Here is a 19,617-nt window from a genome sequence, read left to right as displayed (position 1 = left end):
AATGCGATTATTCAGGTAACACTTGTCGCGTTTTACGAATAGTCGCCTCTGTTGTTTATCAAATTCTCGATTTAAACCCTTTAACCGCCCTGCACGCGGACTCTTGGAATAAACTAAACGATGATGAAACGCGGAATACGATTAAAGCTTACTGATCTTACCGTGCATAGCGACGTCATAAAGTATTATACCTTCATGTTTGACGATTTTATTAGAGCTCCAAGGTTCCAACGATCAAATACAAATTTACAAACAATCATTGTGTGCCTCGTCTTATTTTATTATTATAGGTATGCAATGACTGTAATATAACGATATGGCGGTCATCTGGATCCAGGTTACGTACATATACAATTCATGCTGTGTATATACTTATATATAACTTAGATAATTATCTAACGTTCATGTTGTTAGTGCTATTCTACAAGGCGTTTGAATAAAAAAGTAAAAATAAAAATCAAAGAAGATTCTAATTAGAAAGATGGAAGAACTAATTCTATCTCATATACATTACAAATATACAGGATATAACATGTATGATAATAATAATAATAATAATAACAACAACAACAATAACAATAATAATAATAATAATAATTATGACAGCAAATAAATGATTTGATTGAAATCGCTGTTGACACGTTAAGTCTCGTATCGATGAATAGAAATTTTTCAGGCAGATCTGTCTTTGTATGATTCGTTATTTTGGTATGAAAATTTTTTTTGAAAATATTTTTTTTTTTTTCTTTATCTCGACTCTTCTCGTTCGCATGCAAGTATGTATTGATATTATTTAGATGACGCAATTCGCACGACAACCGACCGTTCGAATCAGTCATCGTGAAAAAGAAAGACTCCCAAAGTGTATCGGTAAAAATTACAAAGCGTCTAATGATAATTGTATAAAAAACAAAAAAGACATTATATACCTACGCATGTATACTAGACTGGGCCAAAAAAATTGACTATTTTTTTTTTGAAAAATATATTGAGAATATCATTCAGTATGGCAAAAAAAAAAATTTCATGAAATTTTAAGCCCTTAATATTAACTTTAAGAGGTCTATCATCGCTATTTTTGATTTTTAGTAATAATTTGATGTTTCACGTCATAACTGTCGAAATATTGAAGTGAAAAAATTTATGTTCACTTATCCCTTTATAAAATTAAATTCCCTACAAAAAAGGTCTGATTATAGATTTTTGTCAGACAAGCCGTTTCCGAGTAATTAAGCTTAATAAATTGATATAATTAATCGAGAATTAATCGAGAATTAATCGAGAATTAATCGAGAAATTATATCAATTTATTAAGCTTAATTACTCGGAAACGGCTTGTCTGACAAAAATCTACAATCAGACCTTTTTTGTAGGGAATTTAATTCTATAAAGGGATAAGTGAACATAAATTTTTTCGCTTCAATATTTCGACAGTTCTGACGTAAAACATCAAATTATTACTAAAAATCAAAAATAGCGATGATAGACCTCTTAAAGTTAATATTAAGGGCTTAAAATTTCATGAAATTTTTTTTTTGCCATACTGAATGATATTCTCAATATATTTTTCAAAAAAAAAAATAGTCAATTTTTTTGGCCCAGTCTAACGTATACAATGTACATTTGTAAGGTAAGGTAGTACTCCTACCCTTACCAACCGAGCAAACAACTCACCCTTTTTCATCCTATGGTAAGTAGGGAAAGGAAAAAGAGAAATAAAAAAGGAACGGTTAAAAGTGTGCGCAAATGGAAGTAAGCATCACGATGGAAGTAAAAAAAAAAAAATCCAATCGGTATTTATTATCGTAGGAAGTGTAATGAAAATAAATAAGAGAAGAAATAAAAGTATAACGAAACAATTCTCTATCCTCGCGCACGGGTAAAGCAACTATAAACTGCAGCGTGGATCAGAAGAGTGCATCAATCTGTATCAAGACTGTGCAGACGATGCGTTGCACGCATTATACGCATAATATGTAATAAGATATAATATAATACACGTGCATCTTGTTGATTATTTGTTGCTCATTGTTCAATTTATATACATCAATGAAAAAATGACCAAGGGGAAAGGGAGGGGTAGAAAAAGAGGAGAACGATATATTCCCACGCATGAATCGGCCTGCGTATCTGCATCCCTTCGAGCCGACCGACCATCATCATCATCATCATCATCATCGTCGTCGTCAACCTCGTCATTATCGCACGCACTGTCTCTTCTTCTACGTTGCGTGCTTGTACGGTGTAATATTCTCTGTTCCTGCTTACGTGCTGATTGAATTTTCGAAGAGAGCTCGCCAAGCCGTTTGTTATCACTGAACTGCAGCGATCGTTCAGTCATTGTGCGTTTCCTGTTTGTCATCTGCATTTTATGTATTGTGTACCGATGCGCATGCGTGTGCGTAATGTAATGTACCGTTTATTTTACATACATACATTGCACAAACTTTGTAAGAAACTTTGTTGTCTTATTCTTTTTATTCGTTATTGCTGTTCAATATAATGTTTGTATACTGTATAATTCGTTTCATTTATCATAATCAGCGATGAAAGAAAAGTAACTGTTTTAAACAATTTTTTAGGATATAACCGGTAAACACGAATTTTTTTTCTGGGTTATAGATGTGAAATTTTGATTTTTTCCTTCCACGCAACTAATGAAAGAAAAACTAGTTTTATTGCATAAAGTTTGCTTTTGTAGAAACCAGAACGATATTTCGGATTCTAAGGAAAATTACATATTTACTCAAACATTTGTTGTAAATAACGACTGAACGAACTTCAGTTTCGCATTTAAATTACTCTTATTAAAAACTAACAATTACTATGCAAACTCTTTGTTTATTAATTTGTTGTCATTTTTCTTAAAATCCAAAATACCCTTCCGGCTTCTGCGATCAGGCAAAATTTATCTAATGAAACTATATTGTCTTTCAATAGTTACGTGGAAGAAATTAAAATTTTACGTACGGAACCCAGACTCAAAATTCGTGTCGACCGGTGTTATTTGTCAAAGTGAAAAAGACAAAAGTAAACTTTATAAGTAATAAATAAAGACGTTGGTTATTATTCATTGTATAGAATGAAAATTTATTTATTTAAACACAAACTCAAGATGAAAAAATTCATTTTTTTCACCTTTGTACTCTTTCGAATAAAACGAACCATCGGTATGAAAAAGAAAAAATTCTTGCTGTTCGTTTTTGGATAGTCTAACCGATGATCCATGAGACTGCCACGAAACCTAAACGAATCGCGTTGAAAATTCAGCGACCCTGCAGATTCTAATCAGTTGATCACGTAGTGCAAATGCAATAATTTACATAGGCGTCGGCGGTTGTGTCAAAGCAAACCGGCGGTAAAATATTAAACCGTTTGTTAATTAGGTCGTATAATTATAGGAATAAAATACGTACAACGATCATAAAATTCAAATATCACGCTGACTTTTGTAAATATAATTTTGAAGGATTATTTATAACCGTATTTGAAGAAAAAACTTTGTTACACGCTTATATGCCAAGAGCGCTCTTTAAAAATCTTCAGTATTTTTCGCGCGGTTGGTTAGTTCGCAAATTTTATAATATATGTGTAATTAAATCAGTATATCGTGTGAAATAATTGAGTATAAATAAAAAAAAAAAAAAAAAATACAAATCCCCTAGTATACGAGTCGATCATTGTTTGTGCGACAGAAGTTTAAAAATTGAATTATTATTACGTTTTTAAGTTCAGTCTGTGTGTGTTGTTTTTTTTTTCAATACACATGTATGACATGTTAAAAAGCTGATTGAACAGATGAGGAAGGATAAACGAGGGACGGAGAAATAATATTTCACTGCGAATGCAGGTTCAGGCTCGTTGCATAAATTCGAAGTTTCGTCGAAAAACCCCGAATGAGCTTACATATCGTTGTTATATTTATACGCGGTTTGGAAACACCTGCGACGTCGATGCATGCCATACGATATACGCACTACCTGTTACATGCTCCACATGTCGTAGCTCATGACGGAAAATCGTAAGAGCGTTGAGCGTGTAATTTGTTGCGTGTTGCAAGATCCTGCAGGATAAGCGTAAAACCCTCGGATCCGCGGGTGGAGGGGCGGGTAAATCCCAAGACGTTGACAAGACTGACATTTGTTATTGCAGCTCGCATAATGCACATTGCAGGTGTATATATTGAGAGTAATTTGTCTAGGAAACGGCATAATTAATAAGAACGTGCAGCTCTCTCTCTCTCTCTCTCTCTCTCTCTATACATATATATATTACAGTTTTCTTCTTTATCACATTTCGAGTCATTTCTATTCACGGTTGTATAATAAGTTATTTGCACGCTTTGCCGAATTATTGCGGTTGGATAAAAAGAGATATAATAAATTGCAAACGAGGTTTTAAGTGAAAATTTTTCTTCTTTATTATTATACCTAAAGAGAAGAAATAAACACTTCGATAATTATAATGTAATATAATATAGTATGCATTTGTGATCGAAGTACTCGGTGGGATTTTATTCGAATATGGAGATAATTTTTCAACGTGTTGGAATATAAAATTGAAGAAGCGCGCGTGTAACTTGCAAAAAATATTTATAATAATTTGTGTGTTGATGTTGAATGTTTGATACCGAGTTTTTGGTATCGAGAATTAGAAGAAACGTGGAGGCCAAGGTTTAAGTAATAATTTGAATAACATAAAAAAAAAAAACATGTTTAAACCGAAAAGGAAAAAGGAATACATCATTGTCGGGAATCCGGAGAAAAGAGGAACCCTCACTGCGTCTCAATACTGGATGAAAGAGGTACGATTAAATGATCTATCAGATTTATACAGTCCAGTCGGAAAGTGTAAAAAAGAACAAGTCAATAATAAAAGATGTTTACGCAATCAACTGCTGAAGGGGGCATTTTTGCAGGAATTTTAATAAATTCTAGGGTACATTACATCTTAGTTAATTTGTTTTCTCGCAGGGGAAAAGTTTTAAAAAATCTAGTGATTTCAGGTATTCATTTCTCATATCTTTTAGATCCTCAATTAAATGAACCGAGTGCAATTTTAATGGAACGTAAAAAGGTGAAAATTCGTTGCGCGCAAGGTTTCACTCTTAATAGTTGTAGCATAGCATGCGGACTTTTCTGGCAAAATCTACTTCCAAATTCCCACAAACTGTCACAGAATTTTTTCGATATTTTCGTTATGAAAGAAAATACATCATTTCTAAGAATCGCGGTATATAAAATGAGCCGTTTTACAGCATAAAATTTAGGGTATTTCACTCCCAGATGAGAATTTGGGCAAAATCTTATGAAAATTTTTTGAAGAATACTTAGAAAAAAAATACCGCGTGAAAATTTCAGGTTAATCGGTCAGAAACTGTAGGAGAATCCTCGCGCGCAAGTTTGAAGTATGTAAAGTGACGGAAAATTAGTTTAAAGTTTAAATTCTCAAATAGTTTCAGTATGCGGATTTATAAAATTTAAAGGTTTTTTAACCCGAAAAGTTTTTTTAGGGCCAAAATCGATACGGACCCATTCAGAGGAGGGACGAAAGTGTACAAAAAATGCCCCTTAATTAAATTCTGATAAATTTCATCGGGAAACAATTGCCTTGATATTATAGAACAGAATTAAAACTGATGTACAAGAATCACTTGACATTGATTTCTGATGAGGCTGAAGTTAGTAACGTCGGCGTAACGAAATATCAGGGGAAAAATCACTATTTTGTAATATTTTATTAACTTTGAAATAGCCAAGTTTTCGAAATATGGATTAAAAATTATAAAAAATTTACTGCATTTCAGACGTTCCGAAAATTACGAAATAACCATTCTTTCAAAATGTAAATCATTACGGTAAAGTTGCTGATTTTAGTCCGATGATTCCTGATATCATGACTGCATTTTGAATCGAAAAATTAATACAATATTACATGCAACTTGGATTGATTCGACGTAATATAACTTGTGTTTTCGGTCAATTGAAGAGCTCGATAAAAGTTTGGGTTCAGGCAATAAATTGGATATAAAGAATTCACAAGTAAAAAATCATCTATGATTTACTGAAAGTGAATACTTGGCACAAATTTCTTTTTTATAGTAACTAGAAAAATTCAATAAAACAGGTATCGTCGATCCTTTTTTGGTAATGGCAACGGAAAATCAGTTGGTTCGGTTTACTCTACTTTTTTTTAATTAAATACGCTTTAGCGTCAATTTATTGCTGCACAAGCATTAAATTTTCGCAACAGTTGCAAGAAAATATATTAACAGTGATCGTAATGAGAAGGAATAGTAACGGATACTAGACTTTCCGGTAACGGCTAGAAAACTAATTTTCATTTTGTACCTGGAACTATATTTTTCTATTTTGGTAAAAAATGAAAATAGTTAAGGACCGAGCTGTAACCGGAACTAAAACTTTCTCTCAGTGTGAGCGTATTTCAGTGAAAATCCGTAGTTTTATTTGACTGTAGAGTGACTGTTCGTAAAACACCCTTGAATTTTCATTCTTTTCACGCTTTCGTGCATTTCGTTGATTACAATCAGCTCGTAAGAACGACGACGAAAATTCGCGCTGTTACGTTAAACTCGCGGGATTAAAATTATTTAAATGGAAACCAGATGACGGAGGGAATATAATACATAATGGCTCTGGTCCGATTAACGAATTAGCAAAAGCGCGAAGCGGTCGGGTTTTCATCGCTGCAACTACAGGATCCGTGACTTTGAAGGTGACTTCCTACGAGCAAAGCTAGGGGAAATAGTCCATTATAAACCAGCCAGCCAACCAGCCAGAGTCGGTACAGTCCGAGTTAAAAGTACTCAAGCCGATCAGCGACGCGATTCCGACGACGCTAATAAATTACCCGACTTCGTCTTTTCCTTTCCAGCGTCTTATACCCGAGTTTAACCATGGGCACCATACGTCAAAAGAATCAAGTCACGACACAAAGAGTCGAGCAGCAACAAACCTGCGTGAGGCATAAACGAAACGAATCTTTACACGTATATCGAATTTCTAGAAACACCCCGAATTCACAGTAAAAAAGACGTTTTAAAGTTGCCTTGCGTTCCATGTCTAACCTCGAAAATATGTCTCGGAATTTCGAGACATTTACTAACTGATCGTGAGACATATTTCGAAGGTGGATCACATTCAAGTTCGATCACACGTTTAATGCCTCATTTTCTTTCCGTCTAACTTGTTCTCGATGCGAAACAAAACGCGACTTCGATTCTATAAGAATTATGCGACAATGACCGGCGACGCAGCCGATCACGTGAGAGATCGAGAGTCATTGTCGCGTAATTCGTACAGAATCGAAGTCGCGTTTTGTTTCGCACCGAGAACAAGTTAGCCGGTAAGTTAACGCATTGATCAACGTTACCTCGCAAGTTTGAACTGTACCTAAAGAATGTCGATTCAATTGTAGAACGATTAGTCGGACGATAGTACACGGCATATCGAAACTTGTGATTGGGAACTTGTTGTTTATAACATTAAAGCATCGAAACGTAATAAAGATGTGATTCGAGGAATCGCGCGAGGCGGTTCGACAGCCGCGAAATTGAAAATGGACAGAGTTAGAAACAAACGAACGACGTGCAGGCTGGACGAGAGGAAAGAAAGGAAGAACGGCTGATCAGTAGCTGCGGATGGAAGTAGTTGCAGACATTATTTTAGTGTCGGTGTGAACGGAGCATGTGCGGAGTTTGAAACACGTGTACATGCACGGTGTACACATCGCCGGATAGTGGCTGGTGTGGCTAATTTGTAAATTGGCTGACGAGTAGTTGCCGCTGGTCGAGCCGAGCTTCTGAAGCTTCTGCATCAGCTTTCCAGGCCGCGTTGGCCAGAGAGTGAGTGCTTGCGGTGTGTATCGGCGAGTCGCGTTCCCATACCGTGAGAATAATTTTAAAGGTGAAATGTGTCGATAGTCGAGGGTGATTTTTGTGTGTACTTTTCGGCACTGATTCTTCATATTCCGTAAGTCCGTGACTGCGACGTGAGAGAGAGAGAGAGGGAGAGAGAGATGGGGAAGTGCCGACTTCGAGGCGGAAAAGAACGCCGGTAATAATGAACTCGACGATCGATCAGCTACCGATTCGACGAATAAACCGTGGGTGACCAAGCAAAGTGGAATAGTTACGTGAGATGGGAAAAAGGAGGATAACGATCTTCCAGGAGAGGATGACCTGTGACGGTGACGCTCGTCGGGTGGTGACATCGAAGAACGTTTCGGGTATTTTCATAGTAACCTACAGTTGCGAAAGTTGGTGGTCAAGGGAGGTTTGAGACCGTGGTTAAAGCTGGAAGAGACGAGACGCGTTCAAAATGGCGAATCAGACCGGGAACATCGAGCTTCTTCAGACTCAGCCTGAGGGCAGCGAAGAGGAAGTCGACAAGGAGTGGGAAGAGTTCACCAGGCTCATGGCTAAGCTCAAGGGAAATAGAAAGAACCATCCTCACAGGTGAAACGAAACTATCGGAATCGCGTAAGCTATAAATTAGCGATTTTCAGGTTTTACCGTAACCGAAGAATGTCGTTGTAGTTCTTGGTGAAAAATGAGAATGAGCTTTGATGCTGTACCGAGGAAGCTTCCTTTTTCGATCATGCAGTTTACACTACTTTCATTAAATATAACACTTTCATCAAATTCGTTTGACTGGAAAAATTGGAGTCAATTAAACGAACAATAATTTAATGTTTTAGCAGACTGGAAATCGATGATCACACTGAACGGCTACATTCTACCATATTTTCTTTTCTTATTCCAACAGCATTTGAACCGTTATACTTATATATTATACAACGATACCCATATTTGATTAGAATTTTCTCGTAACTACAACGAATGAAATATTTCTCAATCGTAAGTTTATTCCGAATCCTTTGTACCGTATACGTGAAAATTATAGCGATCAGTGGAATCATTTTCACAGACTATTGTTATACCTTAAACGAGCAATTTGTTTGTTTTTTCGTTTCGATCTAAGTTGTAAATTTAACCGTCGTGTATTGATTTTGTAACGGTTAAAATTAAACCCGCAGGCCATCTCAGGCTTTCTACCCATGTCCTCCGCCGAATCCTGAAGAAGAGCAACAGGAATTCGACGCCTTCGACTACATTAACACTTTTGTAAGATAATAAGAACTATCAAGAAACTATATAATATAATATAAATATAATAGAGGAATGGCTTTAGCTGAAACAATGAAACTAAAAGTAGAATTACAAAGCACAGCATTGATTCAATAACTGCAACTGTTTTATAAGTCTGTTACAATTTTTCTATGCATGACGTAAGCGGTAATAATGCCCAAATGTTCGAAACCCTATTCATTAAAAAGGTGCTTGATCTGTAATTATTTCCTATAATAATAAAACGAAAAATGCTCGTCAAATTGAAAAGTAAATATCGCACGCAATAGGATGTATGATATATGATTAAAGCAGCATGAAATAAATGAGAAACAAAAAAACTTTTCGATTTTTTCTCCCCACTTCTTTGTACGCGACCTGGTTTTACAAAAATAATCATCCCTAATAAATGTCGTAACAGCCGCATAATCTGGAATGAATGATTCATTGGCATGATCACGAAGTTGATAATTTTTTCATTATTCATACAACGTAAGTCACGAGAATGTTATTCATCTATAATACCTGGCTGATCAGCCAGACAACTGTGTTTCACGTTTTATGGAAGATCGTCCTTAATTGATTTTTTCCTTTTTTTTAAATTTTTTTTCAAACTATGGAGAATAGTGAAAAAAGAGTTTTTTCTCATTCCTTACACGAATCAAAATAACAATTTACGTCGTTAAGAATAACCAGACTTGTAGATAATATTAGGTCTCCAGTCGATGTTTGAGAAGTGCACGTCTGACAACTTTTTCATTATTAATTCAATCTCGTAAAATAGTTGTAATTTAATATGAACTTTTAATTGAGAACGCTCAATTTTTCCCAGAAACTTTCTTTTAATCCAAACAAATTTTTTAGGCTGTGCTACTGAGAAATCGCAAATTGTTTTTTTTCTGCAATACTCTAATAGGTAAACAGCAAATAGACAATGTAAAAAGTGAAATGAAGTAAGGTCGAATCGCTTCGCGGCCTCGATTCTCCTTTCAACGGTGACGTTAATTCGTGCAATGCGGTGAACGGAGCGTGACGTCGTTGCAGTTTAGTGACGTCAGGGCTTCTTGGGACAGTCATATTTTTTTCCTAGCAATTAGAGTGAAAGTGAGAAAGAGAGACAAAGAGCGAGGGGAAAACCGTAGAAAGCCTTGTAAGGTTACTCGAGAAGATTTGATAGCGAAAAATTGATGCTTATTATTATTTTATTTGTCGGATAATTATATTCGTACGTGCGAAAATGGCAAAATAATGGAATTACAAACAAAAGCTTAGATATCGATGTTTCCTTTTAAATCGCTTTGAAATTCTTCGAAATATAGTCTAAGAATGTATTAGAAAGATGATTCGGAATTAAAAAAAAAAAAATCTACTTGATTTAGAACATTTTTTTTAAACGATTAAAAACTAAGCATCGATGTCTGAAATTTTGATTCCACTGTTTACTATTTTTGAATTTTCAAGAAATCGCTCGGATGAATATAAGTATATCGCAATCGTGCTCCATTTAAGACTGTCTCCTATAGACAAAATTTATGAAAAATGTCAATTTGCAGCTTACTTAATAAGACGCGTCGGTTAAACTTGCAAAATTTTTCAACTTAGATGACATTTCAACCGTGCATATATGTACCGATAAAGTTTCACAAAACGAGTAAATTATTCAACCTGTGTGGATTAATCAAGTATTTTGTATAGCGTGCATCGGGCATTATACGTATTATAATATTATAACAACAAGGCGAAACTTTGCGAGACGTCTGTGAAAATTCTATATTTAAAATCAATGTGTAATATACACACACAAAAACGTCAGCGACTGGCTTCGGGCCAAAAAATCAACGGCTTGGTTAATACCAGTCATTATACTTATATATATTACATTATTCCAAATGTGTGTACAGTTGGACTCAGTCGTGAAAGCTAAGCTTTGATTTTGCGCAAACGGTGTTATACACTTTGAAGATCGCTTGTTTTTTTTTTTTTTTTTTTTTTTCTTTCTTTGTTTCTTTTCTCTCTAACCTTCGTTGACGATGAGATTTGAACGGCTTCCGTTTTGCCAATTTTAAGAAAATGACTCATCTCGTGTAGCAAGGAAATAGTTAATGAGTTTCTTAAACCGGGGGAAAAAAAAATAAAATGTTCTCATAAATTCTTAAGGAATTTTTGACGCCATGTAACATTTTTTCTCTCCTTCACTTTGTCTTTCTTTCATTCTTTTCGTTATTAAATACACAGACGCGATACAGGAGAGGCATGCGGAATTATCGTTGACTCGACTATGCGCACGAGGAAATTGAAATTTCAATGCAATATCGAAAAGAAGATGAAAAAAAAAGCAAGAAAGAAATAAATAGAACGTCGGAACGAAGAATAGAAATACCACAAATTTTTCCATTGCACAACGTTTCGAGACAAAGATTATTTATACATATAATTCAACGTGTTGTATACGTAGAAAATATGAGTTCCCGAATTCTCATCGTTTAAATTCTCATCCACATTCGTTTTGCGTTTTTCAATTATAATAATACAACAACATAATTTCCTTGTCGGTTTTATTCCTTTCTCTTACCAATTCTTATTTTTCGAAAAGAGAGTTTTCATAATATTTTTAAACGTACACTGACAACGGGTCACTTTTTGTGATCGTTTCTTTTTTTTTTTATTTTCATACCTGTTTCAAATCTGGTATAATACTTACCGCATCTCCGATCTGATTACTGATTTTTTAAATTTTTTCTCCAGTGTTAAAATACGTTTACCATTTTTGCAAAAAAATTTTTTTTCTCGGTCGATAAAAACTAATTTAGGTATCTCGAGATGGGTTTGAAAATTCGTAGGGTAAAGACGAGTGATTGAAAAAATGTGAAACTTTTTTTAGAAGATTTTCAGACGCCATAATAACGCAGCAAAAATCTTTAATTAAATAAAAAAATGTCACAGGTCAATCGTTGACTGACTTGGCTTGTAATGCCAATCTATATTAAGCTGTGAAAAAAATTGAACAAAACTTTTAGCAGAGCAAGTGAACTCAAAAATATACATCCGCTTAGATTTTCCGACGTTTCTCTCTCCCAGCGCGATTTGTCTACAGTTTTTAATTAATTCACGGTATACCGATTCTTACCAAATGAACGGATCAGCTGATTTTATTCGCAGGCCGTGATCGTATAAATTCTGTAGTAGGTAATGTTATATATACATGTGTATTGTGTACGCATAAAGTTACGTCAATTCAAACATATATACACGTACACCCGTTTTGGTAGGCCGAGGACGTGATCGGCGTACACAAATCAGCTTGCAGCGTTGTAAATCACGTTCTTCTTCGTTTCCTTTATCTACCGTATCTATATATGAGGGATTCTCCGTCAACTCGGCTACTTTTTTTTCGACCATCTCAGATCTGCCCCATAATTTGTTACATCAAAGTACTACTAAAAGGTACTCTATGTGAATTTTTTCAGATTTTTTAATTCATTATTTGAGAAATTGCCGTTTTTTTTCAAATGAATATATCTCGGAAACTTGAAGTAACTGAAAAAAAATGACTCTACATAAAAGTTGTAGTTTTTTGTTAGCTTTAGAGAGGATTTTTTGAAAAAATTTTTACGTTCCGGTAACGCTGATTTTTTACCAAAAAAGGAAGAAATTATTTTTTTTATTCAAAAAGGACCCTTTTTTTGCTGAAAAAATTACAGAGTCTTCCAATATGTGTGATAATATCGCCAAAAAATCGCCAGAGTGGCATGGATCGAGGTTCTAGGGTAAAAAAAATGAAGCCGCACAAATTAATTTTTTTATACCGGAACCTCGACCGAATTTGTGTGGCTTCATTTTTTTTACCCTAGAACCTCGATTCGTGCCACTCTGGCGATTTTTTGGCGATATTGTCACACATATTGGAAGACTCTGTAATTTTTTCAGCAAAAAAAAGGATCCTTTTTGAATAAAAAAAATAATTTCTTCCTTTTTTGGTAAAAAATCAGCGTTACCGGAACGTAAAAATTTTTTCAAAAATTCCTCTCTAAAGCTAACAAAAAACTACAACTTTTATGTAGAGCCATTTTTTTCAGTTACTTCAAGTTTTCGAGATATATTCATTTGAAAAGAAAACGGCAATTTCTCAAATACTGAATTACAAAATCTGAAAAAATTCACATAGAGTACCTTTTAGTAGTACTTTGATATAACCAATTATGGGGCAGATCTGAGATGGTCGAAAAAAAAGTGGCCGAGTTGACGGCGAATCCCTCATATATAACGTGTATACAATATATATACATATTAGAGTGGCCCTTAACATTGGTAAAAAAAAAAAATTTTCTCTCGCCCTTTAAATTGACTCGAAATACTAAAAAATGATTTTTAAACGTGAAATCCGCTCTTAATTTTAATATTAACTCGTGCCTCAACGGCCCTTTAAAGGAGTTAAAATCGATTAGGAGTAATTATCGAGGTAAAAAATTTGAAAAAAATAATTTTTGCATAGTTTTTCCTGCGAAAATCAATGCCGTTATTCGTATTTCGACAGCGTTGCTTTTTTTTACATGAAATCGATACGAGAAAATCGAAAACTAATCGGATCAAAATACCACAACGCTAGATTGACAATAATTATGTTCGGAGATGTTACATTGATTTCCAGCTCATTTTTGTTGAAGTTTCATTTTTTTTCAAATTAAAAATTTTCCAAAAAACAACTTATTTCTGCTTCTTAAATTCAAATCAAATAATCTCTTATTTTATCGAATTAAAAACGATTATTTTATATGTATTTATTATTATAAAATTACTTTTAGATTAGTTTAAGCTGCTACGTAATGTTATTTTATTGTTTACATGCAAATTGATGAAAAAAATAATTAAAAAATCGATTTTAACTCCTTTAGAGAGTCCTTGGGCTATATATACACGGGTTAATATTAAAATTGAGAGCGGATTTCATTTTTTGTACATGTATACGTTAGACTGTATGAAAAAAATCGACCATTTTTTTTCTCAAATTCAAGTCTGAAGTATTGTTCAAAATGACGAAAAAAAGCTGCCGTCCAAGTTTCGAGCTTATTAGGCGAATTATCAGGTAGCAAAATTAAATTTTTGGAAAAATATGTGTTTACAGTTTGAAGTCTGAAACCGAACTGTTTTTACAATAACGATGGTTGACGCAGCAACCTGATTCATTTTATAACATATGAGAGCATTAGATTGATATTCAATTACATACCGCAGTGTATAAATCGACGAGAAAAGATAATAAATAAATTTAAATCGAATCAACTGAGAACGAGATTTTTGAAATTTTGTTCTTTCTCGATTTTCTTAGATTCGTTGAAACATTACGTTCAATTTCGAATGCACGCATATATTATTATATTATATACTTCGCGTTATTAATTTCGAATAAAATCGAAAACAGACTGTAATCTGTACAAGGTATATATTCACATGCATATGTATGAGGCATTCCATAGCATCTCGATCAAGATTTTTACGTCCATGTCTCAGATTGGCTTTTCAAGTATTGGTATGAAAGTAAATGTCGAAAAATGCAATCGCAATTTTTTTCAGAAAGTATGATGTAAAAACTTGAAAAAAAAAGAACCTACTTTCTAAGATCTGAAAAATTCAGAAGAGTCTTTCATTTTTCTTATTAATCTTTTGAATTTATGAAATCTTCATCTTCTAATAGGTGTCAAAAACTTTTGTTATACTTTACAAGATTTCTCTGAATATTCTCAGAATCTAAAAAGTGAGTTTTTTTTTTTTTTAAGTTTTTAAATAATACTTCAGATACGCTGGGTTGAAAAATTGTGAAAGAAATTGCGATTGTATCTATCGTCACGTCCTATCATACAGAAATTATAAAGCCAATCTGAGACATCGACGCAAAAACTTGATCAAGATCTCATGGAATACCCCATATATATATATCTATATATATAAACATGCATGCATATAAGTCTGCTGCTAAATTGTTTTTTTTTTGTCAATTTCGCAATTATAATCGCATTTGAACCGTACGAAAGGACGAAACGTTTGTAATACAACAACATTTGCACATATGTATAGTATTATATATATATATGTATAACCGTACAACGAATTACCTATAAAACTGTTACATCCGGCTCACCTTGATCTTCGGATTTGTTGTTATACTTGATATATATTTTTTTCTTTCTTTCCCCCCCACCCATAGCTCTTCGTAATAGTTAGGATAGGCATGTGGGTAATAAATGTACTCCTTCATCGCACCTGTGCTGAAACTTCGTCTTTTTCATTTTATTTTTTGTAACCTCGACGAATGAAATAACGTGCGTATTTTATAATGTGAATAAAAGTACGTGTCCGATACGCTACGTACGAGAAATCACAGCACGTGTTGCCCGAAGGCACTCGTTGATTTATTATCATTATCGTCGTCGTCGTCTCTTTATTATGATCAATCTTATCACCTTTTCACGAATTCATACTTTGTCTTCGAATTTTCCAACGCTTGCTGTTGTCGCGGTAGAAATATATTTGTCGAATATATTTTTCGATAAAAAAGACTGCATCTTCACGAATATCATGTGAAATTCGTTTTAAGATAGATTCTCGAGAAATGAAACAAAAAAAGATGCTATACATGAAACGGCATCGGCATAGTATTAATTATATATAACATCGAAATTATTAGGGTGGGATTATAATAATTGATACTTAGTACAAATAGTGCGAAACGGATGTTCAAAAAATTCGAGATCCCTGAAATATTTATTGCATCGATTCAATTACGATTCCACTATCGTTCCGGAACTTTAAACATTTGACGGAACATACTCCGGAAGGTCTGTTTTTACCCTCAAAAAGTACAAATACAAAGAAGAATGAAAAACGATTTTTTTTTTTTTAGCCTCCTAGTTTATTACAGGATTGGAAATGTCAAAAAATATGATCCTTTTTACGAGTTTCCGAGGATTTACCTTAAAATGGATTTGATATTTTAAGAGAATAGAAGAAAAAAAAAGATTCAAGGTGAGGAAACGCCAAAGAATCGACGACAAGTTTTGAATTCGAAAACGGTGGATAAAATTGATCGACCCGTGTTTCTCCTGTTATAAAATGATAAATCGGCCTAAAAGTTGTACAATGTTCGCGCATCTTACTCAGTGTTATAAAACTATAATGAAATACGATCCAAATTCACCTTAGAGAAATTATAAGCTTATAGATCGACGTTTGATCGAGTTTATATTTATCCTCATGCGGTATGCACGATGTGCTCCTTGAGAAATACTACAAGTCGCTACTTAACACAACCTCGCCTCGCCTCTCTGATCCGACGAGAAAACTCAGTTCGTTGCCAAACTTTCGATGTCGGTATTAAACGCGTGGCAAATGGTACACGATACGTACATATCTATGTACACCAGAGTAAAACGGAGAACCATATGCATGATCTATCTATCAAACGTCAGTCAAAAAGCAAATCTTTAGTTCGGGAGTTGGTGCAGTGCCGGAAGCATACGCGAACCGGGTTATGCTGCACTTTGGTAAAAAATTATCGTTTCTCATTCCCTGTTGTATGAATTTAACCAACGTTACGTCACGAGGAATGCCTTTGTACGATTATTAATAACAATAAAAATAATAACAGTGGCGCATTGAGTAATACAAGAAAATAAAAACGACCAACCGTATCACATTAATGATTATAACAACGGTAATCGAATAAAATAGAACGTATTAAATTAAACGAACACTAAATAGAGTTTGAGAAAAAAAGAAACGCGAATATATTGTACATTTCGTAGAAACGAAATGGAAAAATCGCGAGAGTGAGAATAAGGATAAAATAAAGTATCGATCGGTATACTCTTCGAAAGATGTCATAAAAATCGATATGCGGATTATTGGTTGACGATATACTTGTTTAATATATGCGTATTACGCGCAAGCGCGTTTTCTATTACATAATAATAGTATATAATCCACGTGACGCATGACGCGTTTCAGGTACATAACATACATAGTTATATGAAAATGCAGTCAATGCCCTCGACGTGATTCGATCACATAGGTATATGCATGTAAATATAATATAATGTAGCATACACGTGTTTAGCTGTATTGTACGATAAAATGTTTTCCTACAATCTTAAAACTATTGTTACAATACACATTTCGCGAAACAACGATTCATTTTACGAATGAAAAATTGTCGCCCGTTACTTATTTTTTTTTTTCAACATTTTTTCCGCCTAATTTTGTATAATCTTACTCGACGCGTTGAAACGATCGGTTTATAATTGTTATCAGCACTGATACCGGTATCGATTTCAAGAATAATAACAATACCAATAATGATGGTGATTATTGCAATAACGAAATCGAGAGAAAACTATAACCTGCACGTTTAATTTTTCTTTTTAAACAATCGAATATTAAATAATTAGAGAAAAGTTTAAACAAAGAAAAACGCGAATGAGCATGAGAGAGAATTTTGTCACAGTTGCCAACAATACTTGTAGGTAGACATTGAGATGTATGTATGTATATATACATATGTATAATACAACAATACCGCACTATTATCGCGCGTGATCGGCTGACTCTATATTATAACCGTGCTCATCTAAATTTAAAGCATTAGTCGTCTAAAAGTCTTGGCCGCGTTGTAACTTAACTCTCTTCGCCTAAAAACGAGACGGAACAAATATCTGCAGCAACGAAAACGAAAGGAAAAACGATGTTCTTATTCGAAGAAGAATCGTCGATCAACGTTCATCGATCGTTCAAACGATCCGCTTCGTTTGTCACCTGATTTGAAGAGAAGAAAAAATAATAGGAAAAAACAAAAAAGGAATACGACGAAACGAAATTCGGAACATTTTTTAAATAATACAAACAGCCTTTTCCATGCCGTTTTACGTACTGCTGATGCTGATGCTGTTGCTCGACGCACTTTACGAAACAAAAATTACTCGTTGTAACGATTTGAATGTTGATGCCGGCAGTTGCAGTTCTAAACAACAGAGCATATTTCGTCTGCAACGATGAATACGTTGTAAGTTTATGATGTAATTCATCGGGACAAAAAAGAGAGAGGGAGAAATCTCTTACATCGTGACTGTTGATTACGTTTAGTAATTCTTTACTTAAAATTTTTTTGTTCTCACCCTCTCTCTTTCTCTCTCTTTTCCATCATTACACGCAAAATCACGTATTTAAACTGAAGATAATTTTTTTTCACCCCGTCCCATCTCATCAATTATTAATCTTATGGTTATTTCTTTGCAGTTGAATGTAACGATATAAATAATCAGTGAATTTTCATAAGCATACTTATATGCTGGGAACTGTTTATTGTACGCATGCGTATTATTATCAATATTTGAAATCGTGTAAATCTTATTGTCTGTTGTACGATTATGCAGTTACACACATAGGTTCGTCATTCGTCACGTGTCGAAATAAAACAAAGAGAGTAAGAAATAAACCAGACGACGTCAAAACAACGGGTGCGAAAGAAAACAAAGTCTTCATCTTGAAAGAAAAAAACCGCTGCGGGCAGCAATCGACGCCTGCATTTAGATGACGTTGGCGCGCATGCGTGAAATGCGGGTTGCGAGTTATTTGGCGCATATTTTCACCGTCATTTGTTTATCAAAAAAAGAGAGAAATTTCAGCCGAATCGTTGGGACAACGGCAAGGTTAAAAAATGTGTGTAGATATAGAAATTTCCGATTTGTGACATCGAGAAAACGATTTTTCTCCTCTTTTCCTTTTTATTTTCTTAATCTTTAACGTCCAATTCGACATAAAGGAAAGGAAAAACTAAAACAACAATAACACTGTATCTACATACTTAAATTCATCAATCCATTATTATTCATTTACGTACTTATATCTATAAATAAGAGAATTACAAATCCGTTATCAAATGAGTATAGGTATACATACTATACACATACGAAACGCGTTAAGGCCATTAATTGTCAGTCGTATCTGCACAAGAGAAGAAACACAGTAACCCAAAAAAAGAGAAAGAAGGCAAAAAAACGTCTCTGACAGGTCGATACATAGGAACTTGTACTACTGTATGTATGCATACCGATTTTCATCGCGACGATAAAGTAACAATATATAATTTCGACCGAACTCCAAGTGAATTGCGCAACATTTACCTAATGAGGTATCCATATATATATACATGTATTATATGTATAATTCTCGAGGGAGAAAAATATTATAAACAGAAAAATCATGATCATCATCATCTTCATTATCATCAAGAAGACTATCATCCTGCACCCATCGCATGGAATGCCTAGTGCAAACGGAGACTCGTAACAAGTTAACAAAAAAAGAACATGCAGTTCGCTGGTCAAATGAAAAAATTTCGAAAGAAACAACCGATATTATAGTGATGATAATGTGAATGCAAAATGAAAATTGATGGTGAAAAATTTTCTAATATAATA

General features: G+C 34.1%; 1 protein-coding gene across 6 annotated transcripts in view; it reads left to right on the top strand.

The window, feature by feature from the left end:
* Positions 1 to 19,617, top strand: part of LOC124179393 (chloride channel protein 2) — a 45,405-nt gene that overhangs the window by 17,335 nt on the left and 8,453 nt on the right. Inside the window, exons 1-2 of one of the 6 annotated variants that reach the window (XM_046563701.1) lie at positions 7,435 to 8,476; positions 9,058 to 9,145. The exons of 1 other annotated variant lie outside the window; for it this stretch is intronic. In XM_046563701.1, the coding sequence (XP_046419657.1) occupies positions 8,340 to 8,476; positions 9,058 to 9,145 (225 nt within the window). In that variant the 5' untranslated portion in view covers positions 7,435 to 8,339. Of the gene's footprint in view, positions 1 to 4,740; positions 4,805 to 7,434; positions 8,501 to 9,057; positions 9,146 to 16,642; positions 16,687 to 17,459; positions 18,201 to 19,617 lie in introns of those variants that run through there. 4 more of the 6 variants (XM_046563705.1, XM_046563704.1, XM_046563706.1 and 1 more) reach the window with 4 other exon arrangements.

The sequence above is a fragment of the Neodiprion fabricii genome, chromosome 4 (genome assembly GCF_021155785.1).
Source record: "Neodiprion fabricii isolate iyNeoFabr1 chromosome 4, iyNeoFabr1.1, whole genome shotgun sequence".
NCBI classification, from domain to species: Eukaryota; Metazoa; Arthropoda; class Insecta; order Hymenoptera; family Diprionidae; genus Neodiprion; species Neodiprion fabricii.
The sequence above is the reverse complement of the archived record's forward strand: the minus strand, read 5'-3'. Positions and strand labels throughout refer to the sequence as shown.